Here is a 17882-nt window from a genome sequence, read left to right as displayed (position 1 = left end):
TTCTGGTGACCTCAGGAGCATCCTGGCAAAGCCCTGTGGCAGAGAAGGGCCTGGCTGTGGTTTGGAGGTGTTCCAGACCCTGCTCAGCTCCTTGCTGCTGGGGCTGAGGGACGTCCTTGGTCCTGCAGGGTGCTGCTGTCCCCTCTGCAGCAGCAGGGATGGCAGAAGCTGTGGGTGACACAGGTAGGTGAGCACCATCCCCTTTCCCAGAGGCTTTCAGAGCTGCCCTGCATGGGGGGGGGGGGGAGGGGAGGAGCTGCTTTCCATGCTTTGGGCTGAGGAATGTAGCTTGGGTGGCTCTGAAGGGACATCCAGCACCACAGGGGGTGAGCTGAGGGTGCTGGAGTGGGGATGGGAACTGAAATCCCCCTGAAGTGGGAAAGGAGGAGCAGGATTGTCCCCATGGACTGGGCACTGGTGAGGCCACACCTTGAGTGCTGGCTCCAAGAAGGACCTTGAGGGGCTGGAGCAGGTGCAGAGAAGGGCAACAAAGCTGGGAAAGAGCCTGGAGAACAAGGAGAAAGGTCTAGAGAAGGGTCTGGAGCACAAGGAAGGGTCTGGAGACCTTGTGAGGAGCAGCTGAGGGAACTGAGGTTGTTCAGCCTGGAGAGCAAGAGGCTGAGGAGAGACCTTTTGGCTCTCTACAGCTCCCTGACAGGAGGCCAGAGCCAGGTGGGGGTTGGTCTCTTCTCCCAAGACAAAATGGCCTCGAGTTGCCCCAGGGGAGGTTGAGGTTGCACATGAGGAACAATTTCTGCCCCCTGAGGCTTGTCCAGGCCTGGCCCAGGCTGCCCAGGCCAGTGGTAGAGTCCCCATCCATGGAGGGGTTTCAAAGCAGTGGAGATGTGGTGCTGAGGGCCATGGTTTGGTGGTGACCTGGCAGTGCTGGGGGTGAGGCCTGGACTCTATCATCTCCAAGGTCTCTTCCAACCAAACCCATTCCAGGATTCTGCTTCCCCTCCTGCCATGCCTGCAAGGCAGAGGAAGGGGATGTGGGAAGGTGTCGAAGGCACCCATGGGTGTTGATGGAACCCATGGAGGCCTGCAAGAGCTGCAGGGGGCTTGGGGTGCCCTTGGGTTTGCTGGCCAAGCTCCTCCCACGTGCTCTGTCCTCAGGCTTTAGCCTCAAGTGCATCCAAGACAAGAAGGTCCCCATCGGGGTCACCGTGGTCATCGCCGCCTTGCTGCTCGCCATCATCGCACTGGCAGGTGAGTGGCTGAGGGTGGAGGTGCCCACCAGAGGGGGAGGTGCCCACCAGAGGAGGGAGGTGCCCACCCCCACTCAGAGGCCTTCTCCACCCTTACTGACTCCATGATTGTGCTCATGGAGGTGCTGGGTCGATGCTTGGACTCGATGATCTTAGAGGTTCTTCTCCAACCTCCCTGATTCTGTGGCTCTACCACCAAAGCCTTCTCCCCTGGAGAGAAGCTAACAGCAGAAGTCAGCAGGACTTGTTCTGCTTCTCTGCAGCCAAGAGGTGTCCATCCTGCCCCTCCTGCCCCTCTCCCACCCTTCCCAGCTGCCTGGGCAACGGCATTGGGTACAGGCAGAAGTGCTTTTACTTCATGGAGGACAAAGCTGACTGGAACAGGAGTCAGGTCTCCTGCCTTGCTCTTGGAGCCCAGCTGGCCACCATCGACACCTGGGAGGAGCTGGTAAATGAGAGACCCCTGAGGGACTGCTGTGTGGGAAGCCTCCAAGGGGGGGGGTGGAAAAAAGAAGCCTCAGAGGGAGGGGAAAGAAAGAAGCCTCCAAGGGGGGTGGGGAAAGAAGCCTCCAAGGGGGTGGGGAAAGAAGCCTCCAAAGGGGGTGGGGAAAGAAGCCTCCAAAGAGGGTGGGGAAAGAAGCCTCCGAAGGGGGGTGGGGAAAGAAGCCTCCAAGGGGGGTGGGGAAAGAAGCCTCCAAAGGGGGGTGGGGAAAGAAGCCTCCAAAGGGGGTGGGGAAAGAAGCCTCCAAAGGGGGTGGGGAAAGAAGCCTCCAAAGGGGGTGGGGAAAGAAGCCTCCAAGGGGGTGGGGAAAGAAGCCTCCAAGGGGGGTGGGGAAAGAAGCCTCCAAAGGGGGGTGGGGAAAGAAGCCTCCAAGGGGGGTGGGGAAAGAAGCCTCCAAGGGGGTGGGGAAAGAAGCCTCCAAGGGGGGGAGAGTGGAAAAAGAAGCCTCTAGAGTGGGAGGGAGGAAGAAGGGGGGGAAGGAGCCTCCCCTTCATTGGGCAGCAGATGCAGGGCTCCCATGGAGGCCATGGCATGGAGCTAAAGGTCACCCTTGGTTCTCTTTCCCCCTCCAGCGTCTCCTGCGGCGCTGTGGCAGCTCCGCACACTACTGGGTCGGCCTCCGAAGGGAAGGTTCTGGACCTTGGCAGTGGCTCAATGGCTCTCTCCTCACCAACCTGTACGTCCTGTGTGCTTCTGGAGGACACAACCATGCCCTGGGCTGAGCTGGGGCAGGAGTTGGGGGGCAGAAGACATCTGTAGAGCAGTTTGGTGAGGGGGGAAGCAATCAAACTCCATTTCCCTTGCCTGAGCTACAGCACTCGGCCCACAGCCCGTGGACCTGTGGGGTGAAGATGCTGGCAGGGCAGTGAGGACATCCCTAGGTGAAAACTCCTGAGACCTGGTAGAGCTTGAGGGAATCTCCTGGGACCAAGACACTGAAAATATTCCCTCCCTTGAGGAGCTTTTGCTCTGGGGGAAGCTGGGCAGGGTGGTCCCTGCTCCTTGCAGCACTGGGAACCTTCAACTCGTTGGCTTCCCTTGGAAGCTTCCCTCCCCACCTTGGTGGCTTCTTTCCATCCCTTGGAGGCTTCTCTCTCCCCCTTGGAGGCTTCTCTCTCCCCCTTGGAAGCTTCTCTCTCCCCCTTGGAAGCTTCTTTCCCACCCTTGGAGGCTTCTTTCCCACCCTTGGAGGCTTCCTCCTCCCCTTGGAGGCTTCATCCCAATCTTAGATTCTTCTTTCCACCCCTTGGAGGCTTCCTCCCAACTTGGGAGGCTTTCTCCTCCTCCTTGGAGGTTTCTTTGCCCACCTTGGAGGCCAATTCTCAAGCTTGGAGGCTTCCCTCCCACCTTGGAGGCTTCCCTCCCACCTTGGAGGTGTCTGCCTCCCCTCCTCAGGGTCTCCCTTCTCTCTGCTGCAGGTTGGATGTGCAGGGCAGGGGACGCTGTGCCTACATGGACAGTGCAGGACTCGGCAGCGATTGGTGCTCCCAGCTGAAACCTTCCCTCTGCAGCCACCCCCAGAAGCCACCCAGGAGGATTCAGAGAGGCTCAGAAATCCTGAACTCCACCTGGAATGTCCCCCTCAGCACAGGAGGTCAACCAGAGGCTGCCATTAACCCTCCAGGCCATGGCAGGGAGTGTGCCAAGGGTGGGTTTGGAGCTCCAGTTTAGCTTTCAGAAGCAGAAGGTCCTTGTGATGATGTCACAGAGCTGGGACCAACAGAGCCTCACTTTGCTCTGAGCCCTGCTCAGCTTTTGCAGTCACAGGGAGGCTTGGGAACCACGGGATGGTAGGGGTTGGAAGGGACTCTCTCTGCCAAAGCAGGGTCACCAAGGGCAGCTCACACAGGAACACATCCAGGCAGGTGTGGAATCTCTCCAGGGAAGGAGACTCCACAACCTCTCTGGCAGCCTGCTCCAGGGCTCCAGCAGCCTCACACCAAGGAAGTTTCTCCTCCTCTTGAGGTGGAACCTCCTGGGTTCCAGTTTGTGTCCCTTGCCTCTTGTCCTATCACAGGGCTCCACTGACAAGAGCCTGACCCCTTCCTCTTGCCCCCCCACCCCTCAGATATTGATCAGCTTTGATCAGCTGCCCTCTCAGGCTGCTCTTCTCCAGGCCAAACAGCCCCAGGGCTCTCAGCCTTTCCTCCTCACACAGGTGTTCCAGGTCCCTCAGCACCCTTTAAGCCCCCATGGGACTCTCTCCAGCAGTTCTCTACACGCTGTGCTCAAAGCCCTTTCCCTCTCCCTTCTGGCCTGGGGGATTTTGGCTCCACATAGCCAAAGGAAGGAGGCAGGAGCGAGCCTGGGCACACAACCTGCCCAGGTTTGGCACCGCTGTGCCGAGCAGGGATCACCGCTGCCCCCATGGCTGCCTCCTCATTGGCTGCTGCCCTGCGCATGCACAGACTGGAGTTGGCCAAACGCCTCCTGATTGGTTAATGACTCTGCTTGCAAGCTCTGCTATTGGTCAAGCCTTGACTTTGGCAGCGTTACCCTGGGGATGTTTTCATAGTTTCATAGTTTCATTCAGGGTTGGAAGGGACCACAAGGATCATCCAGTTCCAACCCCCCTGCCATGGGCAGGGACACCCCACACTAGATCAGCCTGGCCAGAGCCTCATCCAGCCTGGCCTTAAACACCTCCAGGGACGGGGCCTCGACCACCTCCCTGCACAACCCATTCCAGGGCTTCACCACTCTCATGGGGAAGAACTTCCTCCTCACATCCAGCCTGAATCTCCCCACCTCCAGCTTCATTCCATTCCCCCTAGTCCTATCACTCCCTGAGATCCTGAGCAGTCCCTCCCCAGCCTTCCTGTAGCCCCCTTCAGATTCTGGAAGGCCACAATGAGGTCACCTCAGAGCCTTCTCTTCTGCAGACTGAACAGCCCCAACTCCTTCAGTCTGTCCTCACAGGAGAGGTGCTCCAGCCCTCTGATCATCCTCCTGGCCCTGCTCTGGACACCTTCCAGCACCTCCAGATCCCTCTTGGAATAGGGGCTCTAGACCTGGAGGCAGGACTCCAGGTGGGGTCTCAGCAGAGCTGAGCAGAGGGGGAGGATCACCTCCCTTGCCCTGCTGGCCACACTTCTGCTGCAGCCCAGGCTCTGGTTGGCTTTGTGGGCTGCAAGTGCACACTGAGAGCTCCTGGTGAGCTTCTCCTCCCTCAGCACCCCCAAGTCTCTCTCCTCAGGGCTGCTTTCCAGCCAGTCCCTGCCCAGCCTGGATTTGTGCCTGGGATTTTCTCGACCGAGATATCCAAGGTGAGGCTCAACAGGGCTCTGGGCAACCTGATCCAGCAGAGGATGTCCCTGCTGACTGCAGGGGGGGGTTGGACTGGATGGCCTTTGGAGGTCTCTTCTAAATGATTGATGATTCTAAGTGCAGCCTCAAGGGAGAGGAAGAGAAGGAAAAAGGTGAGGCAGAGGACAATGGAGAAGGAGGAGACCAAGGAGAATGCTTAAAAAGGTTTAAAAGTGTCTAAAGATAATCACCAAAATCCCTTCAAAACTCATCAAAACCTCCAGACCTGGAGGCAGGACTCCAGGTGGGGTCTCAGCAGAGCTGAGCAGAGGGGGAGGATCACCTCCCTTGCCCTGCTGGCCACACTTCTGCTGCAGCCCAGGATCTGATTGGCTTTGCGGGCTGCAAGTGCACACTGAGAGCTCCTGGTGAGATTGGTTAATGACTCTGCTTGCAAGCTCTGCTATTGGTCAAGCCTTGACTTTGGCAGCGTTACCCTGGGGGTGTTTTGGTAAGCAAATGCTGTGCTCCTGCCAGGCTTCCTGCCTGTCGCCAGGAGCCGCCAACCACTCGTCCTGAGATCCCAGCCAGGGCCCTGAGAGCTTCCCTGTGGACCACAACGCAGCTGCCTGCCCCAGCGCAGTGCCCTGCCGCTGGCAGCCGTGAGCTCAGCTGCCACCAGCCACTGCCTGGCTCTGAGTGAGGCTGTGCTGGGTGCAGCCTCCATGGGCTGCATCCTGAGGCACAAGCTGAGCCCAGCCACTGCCTGGCTCTGAGTGAGGCTGTGCTGGGTGCAGCCTCCATGGGCTGCATCCTGAGGCACAAGCTGAGCCCAGCCACTGCCTGGCTCTGAGTGAGGCTGCACCCAGCCCCTGCCCCAGCTCTGCTCCCAACCCCTGCCCCAGCTCTGCCCCCAGCCCCTGCCCTAGCTCTGCCCCCAGCTCTGCTCCCAACCCCTGCACCAGCTCTGCTCCCAGCCCCTGCCCCAGATCTGCCCCCAAACCCTGCACCAGCTCTGCTCCCAGCTCTGCTCCCAGCCCCTGCCCCAGCTCTGCCCCCAGCCCCTGCCCCAGATCTGCCCCCAAACCCTGCACCAGCTCTGCCCCCAACCTTGCCCCAGCTCTGCTCCCAGCCCCTGCCCCAGCTCTGCTCCCAGCCCCTGCCCCAGCTCTGCTCCCAGCCCCTGCCCCAGCTCTGCTCCCAGCTCTGCTCCCAACCCCTGCACCAGCTCTGCTCCCAGCCCCTGCCCCAGCTCTGCTCCCAGCTCTGCTCCCAACCCCTGCCCCAGCTCTGCTCCCAGCCCCTGCCCCAGCTCTGCTCCCAACCCCTGCCCCAGCTCTGCTCCCAGCCCCTGCCCCAGCTCTGCCCCCAGCCCCTGCCCCAGCTCTGCTCCCAACCCCTGCCCCAGCTCTGCTCCCAACCCCTGCCCCAGCTCTGCACCCAGCCCCTTCCCCAGCTCTGCCCCCAACCCCTTCCCCAGCTCTGCCCCCAGCCCCTGCCCCAGCTCTGCCCCCAGCCCCTGCACCAGCTCTGCCCCCAGCCCCTGCCCCAGCTCTGCTCCCAGCCCCTGCCCCAGCTCTGCCCCCAGCCCCTGCCCCAGCTCTGCTCCCAGCCCCTGCCCCAGCTCTGCTCCCAGCCCCTGCCCCAGCTCTACTCCCAACCCCTGCACCAGCTCTGCTCCCAACCCCTGCCCCACCTCTGCTCCCAGCCCCTGCCCCAGCTCTGCTCCCAGCCCCTGCCCCAGCACTGCTCCCAGCCCATGCCCCAGCTCTGCTCCCACCCCCTGCCCCAGCTCTACTCCCAACCCCTGCACCAGCTCTGCTCCCAACCCCTGCCCCAGCTCTGCTCCCACCCCCTGCCCCAGCTCTACTCCCAACCCCTGCACCAGCTCTGCTCCCAACCCCTGCACCAGCTCTGCTCCCAACCCCTGCCCCACCTCTGCTCCCAGCCCCTGCCCCAGCTCTGCCCCCAACCCCTGCCCCAGCTCTGCTCCCAGCCCCTGCCCCAGCTCTGCCCCCAACCCCTGCACCAGCTCTGCTCCCAACCCCTGCACCAGCTCTGCTCCCAACCCCTGCACCAGCTCTGCTCCCAACCCCTGCCCCACCTCTGCTCCCAGCCCCTGCTCCAGCTCTGCTCCCAGCCCCTGCCCCAGCTCTGCCCCCAACCCCTGCACCAACTCTGCCCCCAGCCCCTGCCCCAGCTCTGCTCCCAGCTCTGCTCCCAGCCCCTGCCCCAGCTCTGCCCCCAGCCCCTGCTCCAGCTCTGCTCCCAACCCCTGCCCCAGCACTGCTCCCAGCCCCTGCACCAGCTCTGCTCCCAACCCCTGCACCAGCTCTGCTCCTGGCACTAACTCTGAATCCCCCTGCCCCTTCCCTTCTCACTCACTGCTCTCAGCCTGGGCCTCTGTTTCTCCTGGCCAGTGCAAGCCCAGCAGCGTTCTCCATCCTGGATCCAGGCTGGGCCTCCAACTCAGACTATGCTCCAATCAGCACCTGGGTCTTGGGGGCCATACTCAGTTCCTTTGGAATGGTTTTAGGGTGCCAGAGGCATAACTAAGGGCCCTAGGGAGGCATTTTTGGGTGCCAGGCTGTTGCTTGGGTGTTTTGGTTTCCTTGGGGGCAATTTTAGGGTCCTGGGGTCTCACTTTAGCACAGCACAGAAGCACAGACTGTCAGAGGTTGGGAGGGAGCTGGAAAGGGAGGTTGTAGCCAGGTGGGGGATGGTCTCTTCTCCCAGGCAGCCAGCACCAGAACAAGAGGACACAGTCTCAAGCTGCACCAGGGGAGGTTTAGGCTGGATATTAGGAAGTTCTTCCCAGCAAGAGAGATTGGCCCTTGGGATGTGCTGCCCAGGGAGGTGGGGGAGTCACCATCACTGGAGGCGTTTAGGAAGAGCCTGGCTGAGGCACTTGGTGCCATGGCTTAGTTGATGAGATGGTGCTGGGTGAGAGGCTGGACCTGATGATCTCAAAGGTCTTTTCCAACCTGGTTAATTCTGTATTCTGTAGCACGCAGTCCAACCCCCTGCCAGAGCAGGGCCACCTAGAGCAGGTCACACAGGAACACATGCAGGTGGGTTCTGAATGCCTCCAGTAAAGAGGACAACAAACCCTTCGCCAGCCTCACAGGCGCCCCCAGCAGCCTCACAAGTCCCCTTCCCCCCAGTCCCCAGCCCAGGACAAAACCCTCAGCCCCAGGGTTCCCCCGCCCCAGCTGGCAGCCGGCATCAAGGGGACACAGCGCAGAAGGATGAGGAAGAGCTCAGCGCACAGGAAGCTGCCGCCCTGCAGGCTCCTGGCAGCCCGGGCGAGCAGAGAGCGCTGGGCTGCAGACCCCGGCCCGGCCCCGGCGGCTGCAGCAGACACGTGTCCGGCAGCGGCGGCGGCGCTGGGTCCGCAAAGGAAGCCCCGCCCACAAGCGGCAGCGGCAGCCAATCAGAGCGGCGGGAGAAGCGGGACCACGCCCGCGCGGCAAAAGCAGGACCCGCCCCTGCCAGCCGCGGGCACCCTCGGAGCTGCCTCGTGGGAAGCGGCCGCGGAGCGCTGGGGCAGTGCCTGGGCTGGGAGTGCGGGGAGCGCTGTCGCGACAGAGCGGCGCGGTCGTGAGGTGCGGCGGGGCGGGAGGGGTTGGGGGAGGCGGGGAGCGCTGAGGGGAATGGAGTGGAGCCGGGAGGCGCTGGGGGGAGCGGAGCGGGGGGGGGGGGGGGGGGAGCGGGGGGGGGGGGGGGGGAGCGGAGCCGAGCCGGGAGAGGCCGGGGGGGGAGCGGAGCCGAGCCGGGAGAGGCCGGGGGGGGAGCGGAGCCGAGCCGGGAGAGGCCGGGGGGGGAGCGGAGCCGAGCCGGCAGAGGCCGGGGGGGAGCGGAGCCGAGCCGGCAGAGGCCGGGGGGGAGCGGAGCCGAGCCGGGAGAGGCTGGGGGGAGAGGAGCGGAGCCGAGCCGGGAGAGGCCGGGGGGGAGCGGAGCCGAGCCGGCAGAGGCCGGGGGGGAGCGGAGCCGAGCCGGGAGGGGCTGGGGGGGAGAGGAGCGGAGCCGAGCCGGGAGAGGCTGGGGGGAGAGGAGCGGAGCCGAGCCGGGAGAGGCTGGGGGGAGAGGAGCGGAGCCGAGCCGGGAGGGGCTGCGGGGAGAGGAGCGGAGCCGAGCCGGGAGAGGCTGGGGGGGAGCGGAGAGGAGCCGGAGGGGCTGGGAGGAGCGGAGCCGAGCCGGGAGGGGCCGGGGGGGTCCGCGGTCATTTCGGTGCCGGGCTGCGGCGCTTGACCCGTGCGGGGCGCGCCGGGAGCTGCGGGGGGTCAGGAAGTGCAGGGCTCAGTCCGGGCGGTGCCGTCGGGGCTGAGCTGCGGGGCGGGGCTGGGGCGGGGGCAGAGGCTGAGGTGGGTCCGGTAAGGTCAGGTCAGAGCAGCTTCTGCAAGTCTCTCCCCAAAAGGACTTGGTCAGAGTCGCTCAGAGATTTCCATCAGCCTGGCAAAGTTTCCCCGAGGTTTCCAGGAGCTGCGAAGAGCTTTTGAGGGCTTTTGGTTTCTTCAGGATTCTTTGCAGAGCTGAGAAGCCAAAAACTCCTCCAAGCTTCTCCCAGGCTCTTCCCAAGAGATGTTGCTGCCTCTTGAGAGGGTTTAGGGTGATGTGGGGGGAGGGGTTGGACAGATTTTGATGAGGTTTTTGGTCACTTCGATGGTTTCAAGCAGCTGCTGGAGATTTTTCAGGCAGTTTTCAGCCTCTTGAAGGATGTTGAATGCTGGAAGAAGGCAGAACCTGACTGAGACCTCTGCAGAATCACTCTGGAGGAGTTTGGCAGAGAGTTGAATTCATTTTTCTTGGTTATTTTCAGCCAAGTTCAATTACTTTTGAAGAACATTTTGATCACCTTCAGTCCTTTTTGGTGATTTTTGAAGACATTTTGGTTCTTTCCAGGTCTTTTTAATGATATTTTGAAGGTATTTTTGTTATCTCCAGACCCTTTCAATGATTTTTAAAGATGTTTTGATTCTTTTCAGGTGTTTTTAATCATAGTATCATCAGTCAGGGTTGGAAGGGACCACAAGGATCAGCTAGTTCCAACCCCCCTGCCATGGGCAGGGACACCCCACACTACATCAGCCTGGCCACAGCCTCATCCAGCCTGGCCTTAAACACCTCCAGGGACAGAGCCCCAACCACCTCCCTGGACAACCCATTCCAGGGCTTCACCACTCTCATGGGGAAGAACTTCCTCCTCCCCTCCAGCCTCAATCTCCCCACCTCCAGCTTCATTCCATTCCCCCTAGTCCTATCACTACCTGAGATCCTGAGCAGTCCCTCCCCAGCCCTCCTGCAGCCCCCTTCAGATCCTGGAAGGCCACAATGAGGTCACCTGGGAGCCTTCTCTTCTGCAGACTGAACAGCCCCAACTCCTTCAGTCTGTCCTCACAGGAGAGGTGCTCCAGCCCTCTGCTCATCCTTGTGGCCCTTCTCTGGACACCTTCCAGCACCTCCAGATCCCTCTTGTCATAGGGGCTCCAGAACTGGACACAGTACTCCAGGTGGGGTCTCCCCAGAGCTGAGCAGAGGGGGAGGATCACCTCCCTTGCCCTGCTGGCCACACTTCTCCTGCTGCAGCCCAGGATCTGATTGGCTTTGCGGGCTGCAAGTGCACACTGAGAGCTCCTGTTGAGCTTTTTGTCCACCAGCACCCCCAAGTCTCTCTCCTCAGGGCTGCTTTCCAGCCTGGCTTTGTGCCTGGGATTGCCTCCACCCAGATGCAGGACCCTGCCCTTGGTCTTGTTGAACCTCCTGAGGTTGGCTTGTGCCCACCTCTCCAGCCTGTCCAGCTCCCTCTGGCTGGATCCCTTCCCTCCAGCTGTCTGCTGCACCACACAGCTTGGTGCCATCACCAAACCTCCTGAGGGTGCACTCAGTGCCACTGTCCCTGGCACCCACAGAGATGTTGACCAAGCCTGGTCCCAGGACTGATTTTTTTGAAGGTATTTTTGTTCTTCCCAAGCTCTTCAAATGCTTTTTGAAAGATACTTTGATTATTTGGGGGCATTTTTAGTGGTGCTTGAAGAGGTTTTGATTCTTCTCAAGTGCTTTGGATGATTGCTTAAAGACTTTCTTTGTTGTTTTGAAGCAGCTCTGAAGGAGAATTTTGAGTGCCAAAAAATCCCTCAAACTCTTCAAGCCTTAAAAGAAAGATTTTTTAAAGCCTCTTTAGGTGGTTTTAGGAAGTTCTGAGAGTTTGGAAGGTTTTCCATCAGTTTTTAAGGGTGGTTAAGAGCTTTCAAGAGCTGCTGAGGACTTTGAGGGCGGTTTCAGATCTTTCTGAGTGTGTTTGAAGAGTGTCAAAAGGAGCAATAAGCCTCAAACCTCCCTAAACATCTCTTCAGAGTTAGTTTTTGTGAGCTGCTGAGAGGTCTAAAAGAGATTCTGATGACATTTCAAGGGTTTGGGATCCGCTCTGCAGGGGTTTGGTGACTTTTGAAGCTGTTTTGAGGAGGTTTGAAGAATATTCCAGCACTCCACTCTCCCCCAAACCCCAAACCAGTCTAATCTCCTGCTGGTTTTGATTAGAGGGAAAGCTGTCAAAGAGGAATGGCTGCATGTGGGAGTCTGACTGCTGTGGCAGGATTGTAGCACCCCAAGAATCAGGAGATTCCTACAATGATCTGGGTTGGAAGGGACCTTAAAGACCATCCAGTTGCAACCCACCTCCCATGGGTGGGGACACCTCCCACCAGCCCAGGTTGCTCAAGGTCTCATCCAACCTGGCCTTGAACACCTCCAGGGAGGGGGCATCTGCAGACTCCCTGGGCAGCCTGTTCCACTGTCTCCCTACCCTCACTGTGAAGAATTTTGTCCTAGGGCCAGGTCTAGATGTGCCTTGCCCTAGTTCAAAACCATAGCCCCAGTTTCAATCTCCCCTCTTCCAGCTCAAAGCCATCCCCCCCTCATCCCCTCAGACAATCCAAGTTAGAATAGAATAGAACCAACCAGGTTGGAAGAGACCTTTGAGATCATCCAGTCCAACCTATCACCCAACACCATCAACTAAACCATGGCACCAAGCACCCCATCCAGGCTCTTCCTAAACAGCTTCAGGGATGGTGACTCTACCACCTCTCTGGGCAGCACATTCCCGTGGCCAATCTCTCTTTCCATGAAGAACTTCTTCCTAACATCCAGCTGAACCTCCCTTGGCACAGCTTGAGACTGTGTCCTCTTGTTCTGGGGCTGGCTGCCTGGGAGAAGAGACCAACCCCCACCTGGCTACAACCTCCTTCAGGTAGTTGGAGAGAGCAATGAGGTCTCCCCTGAGCCTCCTCTTCTCCAGGCTAAGCAACCCCAGCTCCCTCAGCCTCTCCTCACAGGGCTGTGCCCCAGACCCCTCCCCAGCTTTCTTGCCCTTCTCTGGACACCTTCCAGCAGCTCAACATCTTTCCTAACCTGAGGAGCCCAGAGCTGGACACAGGACTCCAGGGGTGGCCTCAGCAGTGCTGAAGACGTTTGGATGATTTTTTTTCAGGCATGTTGGAAGAGTTCTAAGCACACAAAACCTCTTCAGAATCTCTGCAGCACTCTTTAGAAGAGATTTTAAGGCATCTTTAGGTAGTTTGAGGAACTTCTGGGAGGTTGGAAAAGGTTGTGGTGGGATTTGAGAGGCCTTGAAGAAGAGGTTTAAAGGGATGCTGGCTTTCAGTGCAACTTTAAGCCTGCTTCAGCTGTTTCCAAAGGTGTGGAAGGCTTAAGGAAGCCCAGGAAGCCCTTTCAGTCTCTGCAGAATGACTTTGAAGAGGTTAAACCCCAAATTGATAACTTCTGAAGAGTTTTCTAAGCTGTTTGAGTGACTTTTCAGACCTGTCTGAAGAGTTTGGTAAACCCAGAACTCATTAAAGTTCTCTCCAGTGCTCTGTGGGGATTTTAATTCCTCTTCAGCTGCATTTGGGAACTTGGAGGAGTTTTGGAACTCTTCTAATGAGGCTTTTGGGGCCTTCAGGAGCTTTGAAGAGCTGTGCCTCTGAAGACCAGGCTAAGGTTGAGCTCTTTGCTGCCTTCCACTCCCCCACACTGCCCCTTCCTGGCTCCTTTGCTGTTGGCTCAGCTTGAGCTTTGGAGTTTCTCCACTCTTGATACATTCACAGAATGGGTTGGGTTGGAAGGGACCTTAAAGCTCATCCAGTCCCAACCCCCTCCCATGGGCAAAGACACCTCCCACCAGCCCAGGTTGCTCAAGGCTTCCTCCAGGGAGGGGGCATCCCCAACCCCCCTGGGCAAGCTGCTCCAGTGTCTCCCCACCCTTGCTGTGGGGAATTTCTTCCTGGTCTCTGGTCTGGGTCTTCCCTCTTGCAGCTTCAATCCATTCCCCCTTATCCTCTCACTACCAGCCCTTGTCAAATGTCCCTCCCCTGCTCTCTTGCAGGCCCTTTCCAGGTCCTTTTCTTGCAGGTGAAGCTGCTGTGTGAGAAATGGACAATGAGCAGGGCTTGGCTTTTCCCAAAGTGCTGAAGGAGAGGAGTCCCTAGGAATAAAAACTGTCAGCTCCCTTCAGCTGTAGCTGCAGAGTTGGTTGGGTTTGATGTGTGAACCATCAGGACTCTGGGACCTGCTGGTCCTGTTAGAGTTAATGGAATGATAGAATAGTTTGATTTGGATAAAAGCTTTGAGATCCTGGAGTGCAGCTGATGGGTTCAGCACTGCCAGCTGAGCACTAAGCCATGTCCCTCAGCATCACATCTGCAGACCTCTCTCCAATCCCTCCAGGGAGATGGACTCCACCACTTCCCTGGGCAGACTCTTCCAGGCCTTGAACCTGCAATTTGTGTCAGATCCAAGACTTGCACAGATTGCATCCTGTTGGAAGGGACTCTCAAAGGTCATCTTGTGCAACTCCCTGGCAGGGAGCAGGGACACCTCCAAGTAAATCAGGCTGCCCAGGAGCACATCAGGTCTGATCTTGAATGTCTCCAGGGATGGAGCCTTCAGCACATCTCAGGGCAACCTGTTCCAGTGTCTCACCACCCTCACTGTGCAGAACTTCCAAGTGATGCCCAACCTAATTCTGCCCTGCCCCATGTCCTATCCCCACAGGCCTGTAGAATCCCTCAGGCTAGAAAAGGCCCTTGAGGTCATCAGGTCCAACCATTAGCCCTGCTCTGTGAGGAAGAGGTTAGGGAACTGGGGTGGTTTAGTCTGGAGAGGAGGAGCTTGAGGGGAGACCTCATTGCCCTCTGCAACTGCTTCAAAGGAGGTTGGAGCCAGGTGAGGGTCACTCTCTTCTGGCTTGCAATGAGCGTCAGGACAAGAGGAAAGAGCCTCAAGTTGTGCCAGGGGAGGTTCAGTTTGGGTATTGGGAGGAAGTTCTCCACAGAAAGGGTTCTGAGGCACTGGAAGAGGCTGCCCAGGGGGGTGGTGGAATCAGCATCCCTGGAGGTATTTAAGGGAGGCCTGGATGTGGTGCTGAGGGATGTGGTTTAGTGGCAGTGGCTTAGCAGCAGTGGTGGATTGTGAGCTGTAGGAGAGCAGCTGGGCTTGAGGATCCTGGGAGGTGCCCAACATCAGCAGCTCTGTGGCTCTATGCTGCAGGCCATACAATTGAGCTTAGTGATGCCTGCCTTGAGAATAGAATCGGAATTGCTTTGGTTGGAGGGGACCTCTGGGGTCCTCGCGTCCAACCATCACCCCAGCACCACCATGGCCAGTTTGTGCCTTCAGCAGTGGCCAGTTGGGAGGAGTCTCATATGGATAAACTCCACAGCTCATCAAGTGGATTGAGCTGAGTCTGTGCTTCTTCAGCAGCCCTGGCTGTGAGCTGTGCCTGTGCTGCTGGGCTTGGGAGCTGCCCCCAGCAAGGCTCAGCTCTGCTGCATGGTCCTGGGCAGTGCTGAGCCATCCCTTGCAGCTCAGTGCTCTCCTCTGAGCCCTTTTCTTTTCTCCATCAGGGGCTGTGTCCTCTCTCCATCAGCCCTGCCCCTCTGGCCTGGGCAAGAGCAGAGTTTGCAGATCTGCCCCTTGGAACAGCTCAGCAGGTAAAGAATCCAGAATGGCACAACAGTAGGACCCCAGCCCACTGCTGAGCCATGTGGCACCTTCCAACCTCCTCCAGCCCTTCCTGCCCACCACATTTCACTGCTCTAGGGGCTCTGAGGGCCATCAGCTGGGGTGGGAGTCTGGGGACCCCCCAGGTGGGTGGGTGTCAGTTGTGTGGAAGGAGGCAGTGATTAGGGTTGGGATGTGGAGGGTGGGCAGGAGAGGGTTGGAGGTGGTTTGGTCTTCCTGGGTCGGTGCCACTGCCTCCATTGTCTGAGCAAGGGGAGATCGAAGGAGAGGGCCTGGGCCAGGAACTGCCCTGCCAGTGCCACTGGGCCTGGGATCAGGGGGGATAAGACTTCTCCAAAAGCACCAGGGTGGTTTAGTGGGTTCTGGGGTTCAGGAACCAGCACACACATCACAGGTGCTGTCCAGGCACAGCTTGCTTTTACTGAAAGGCAGATCAGGTTATGTGACATTGGAGCAAGGCACAGAGAGAGAGCGAGGCCCCGAGAGCAAAGCACAAACTGAGAGCAAGGCAAAGGTCACTGACAGCTTGGGAGAGCTCCGAGTGGCAGGGGGTGACCAGCAGCCATCCCAGCAGGCGTCCCTGCGGCACTGGGTGGGGTTGGTGCAGCTGCTCTCTCCTCCACCAGAGATTCTGGTTTTACATAGAGGCAGTGTCCTGTGACACCAGGCTGGGCTGTGCCAGGAGGCTGGGCTGAGGGGAACACAGCTCCTCCCTGCTGCACAATGTGTTACAGAACCCACTCTGGTTTCCATAGTTTCAGACTTAGCCAACAGGTTCAGCCACATCTGGCCAAGAAGAGATTAACCTATTCCTACCACACCAGGGCATCTCAGCACCCCCAGCACAGGAAGCTGGGGTCTCAGCACAGGTATTAGAGGTCTGACCTTTCACCGTGGCAAGCACTGGGGTTTGAGAGCCTCTCTCCATTCCTTGCCCCAGCTGAATGTAGGGAGGTGTTGGGTGTCAGGGACTGTCATGACCCAGGCAGGATCTCAGGGTTTGAGCTCCTGGGGTCAGGTGCTTCCTTCTTCCTTAAGGCACAGAGGTGAGCCCTTGCCTCACCAACATGGCCTCACACAAGGACCTGGACAAGAGGTGGGAGGAAAAGAAGCACCCAGAGAACAATTTGGAGCACCTGATATGCAGCCCCAAGGAAAAGGAGGACGAAGATGACAAGATGGAGGATGACAATGGTAAGGGGAATGATGACAATGACAGTGATGAATGTGAGGAGGAGCATGAAGCAATGGCAGCCCGCTCTGTGCTACCCAAGCAGCTGAATCAGTGCCCTGAGTGTGGGCAGAGCTTCTCCCCTGGCTCAGAGCCAGTGAAGCACCACTGCCCCCAGCCTGGCACTAGGCCCTTTGTCTGTGGTGACTGCGGCAAGAGGTTCACTCGGAACTTCGGCCTCACCCAGCACCGCCTCACCCACACTGGAGAGGCGCCCCACGTGTGTGGGGACTGCGGTAAGAGATTCGCTTTGAGGTCCTCCCTCACGAAGCATCGCCGTGTCCACACTGGTGAGAAGCCTTTCACTTGTGACGTCTGCGGCAAGAGCTTCAGCTTCAGCTGCAACCTCGTCAACCACCGCCGGACCCACACCGGGGAGAAGCCTTTTTCCTGTGCTGACTGCGGCAAAAGCTTCAGCGCCCACTCTAACCTCATCCAGCACCGCCTCATCCACACCAATGCGAGGCCCCACAGCTGCGCCGACTGCGGCAAGAGCTTCAGCAGCAGCGCGAGTCTGACCAAGCACCGCCGCATGCACGCCGATGAGAAACCCTTCACTTGCTCCGACTGCGGCCAGGGCTTCAGGTATCCCTCCTGCCTGGGCCCGCACCGCCGCATCCACACGGGTGAGAAGCCCTACGCATGTGAGGACTGTGATAAGAGATTCACTTACAAGCCCTCTCTCATAAACCATCGCCGTGTCCACACCAGGCAAGAAGAGGTCTTGAAAGAGGGCTTCATTTGTGGCGACTGCGGCAAGAGCTTCAGCCGCAGCTCCAGCCTCACCATCCACCGCCGGCTCCACACTGGAGAGCATCTGTTCCTCTGTGCTGACTGCGGCAAGAGCTTCACCCGAAGCAACTCTTTCCTCCAGCACCGCCTCATCCACACCGGTGAAAAACCCTACGGCTGCGCCACCTGTGGCCAGAGCTTCAACAGCATTTCAACCCTGGGCCATCACCGCCGCACCCACACTGGTGAGAAGCCCTTCACCTGCGGTGACTGTGGCAAGCGTTTCAGCCAGAGGGCTAATCTCACCCGGCACCGCTGTACCCATTGCCAGTGACCAGCCCACACTGGGCAGCAGGCACAAATAGACTCATCCTGGGTCTGTTGAAGTAATTGTGAGCCCCTCGAAATGGCCTTTCCCAAAGATGGAACCAAAATCACCTTTTTCACCTGCATTTCTCAGCAGCTGGGGGCTCCAGAAGGAACAAACACCTCCTGCCCTTCTGAGCAGCAATTAGTGGTGATGGGAATAATTATGGTGATGAGTTGGCACAGCTGGAGCTGCCATTGGAGCTGGCTTGAGCTTTGCCAGGGTGTGTCTGGTTCTTCCCCAATGCTTTGGGTCTCCCTCAGGTTAAACAAAAAACCCACAAACCCTGTCCACTGCCCAGTTGTGTCAATAAAAACCCAAAGTTACCACATCCTGTCTTTTTTGCTTTCATTTTAGGCATCTTTCCCCACCATGCTCAAGTGTTGAGGGCATTTGTTCCCTAGGAATGGGGCTAGAGCCGTGTGCCCAATTCTGGGAGGTGAAAGTGAGGTTCTCAGAAGAGTCTTGAGAGTGTCTTGCAGAGGGCAGTCTCAGGAGCATCCCAGAGGGGTTTTTTTGGGGGGTGCCAAGACATCTTAGATGTTTGGGGGGCCTGGAGGGTTCTAGGATTGACGT

At 58.6% G+C, this 17882-nt stretch overlaps 2 protein-coding genes across 2 annotated transcripts; both read left to right on the top strand.

The window, feature by feature from the left end:
* Nucleotides 1-158: 158 nt before the first annotated feature.
* On the top strand, nt 159-4096 carry LOC137456677 (C-type lectin domain family 2 member B-like). Its single transcript, XM_068168237.1, has 5 exons — nt 159-183; nt 1117-1209; nt 1472-1656; nt 2283-2386; nt 3129-4096. Exons 1-5 carry the CDS (start codon nt 159-161, stop codon nt 3379-3381), a joined length of 660 nt encoding a protein of 219 aa, XP_068024338.1. The 3' UTR covers nt 3382-4096.
* Nucleotides 4097-16043: 11947 nt separating this feature from the next.
* On the top strand, nt 16044-17617 carry LOC137456676 (zinc finger protein 135-like). Its single transcript, XM_068168236.1, has one exon. The coding sequence runs from the start codon at nt 16044-16046 to the stop codon at nt 17271-17273; it is 1230 nt and encodes a 409-aa protein (XP_068024337.1). The 3' UTR covers nt 17274-17617.
* The last annotated feature ends 265 nt before the right edge of the window (nt 17618-17882 follow it).

Source organism: Melanerpes formicivorus, unplaced genomic scaffold (assembly GCF_026170545.1).
Source record: "Melanerpes formicivorus ecotype bairdi unplaced genomic scaffold, bMelFor1.0.p_v2 SCAF_134, whole genome shotgun sequence".
Lineage (NCBI taxonomy): Eukaryota > Metazoa > Chordata > Aves > Piciformes > Picidae > Melanerpes > Melanerpes formicivorus.
The sequence above is the reverse complement of the archived record's forward strand: the minus strand, read 5'-3'. Positions and strand labels throughout refer to the sequence as shown.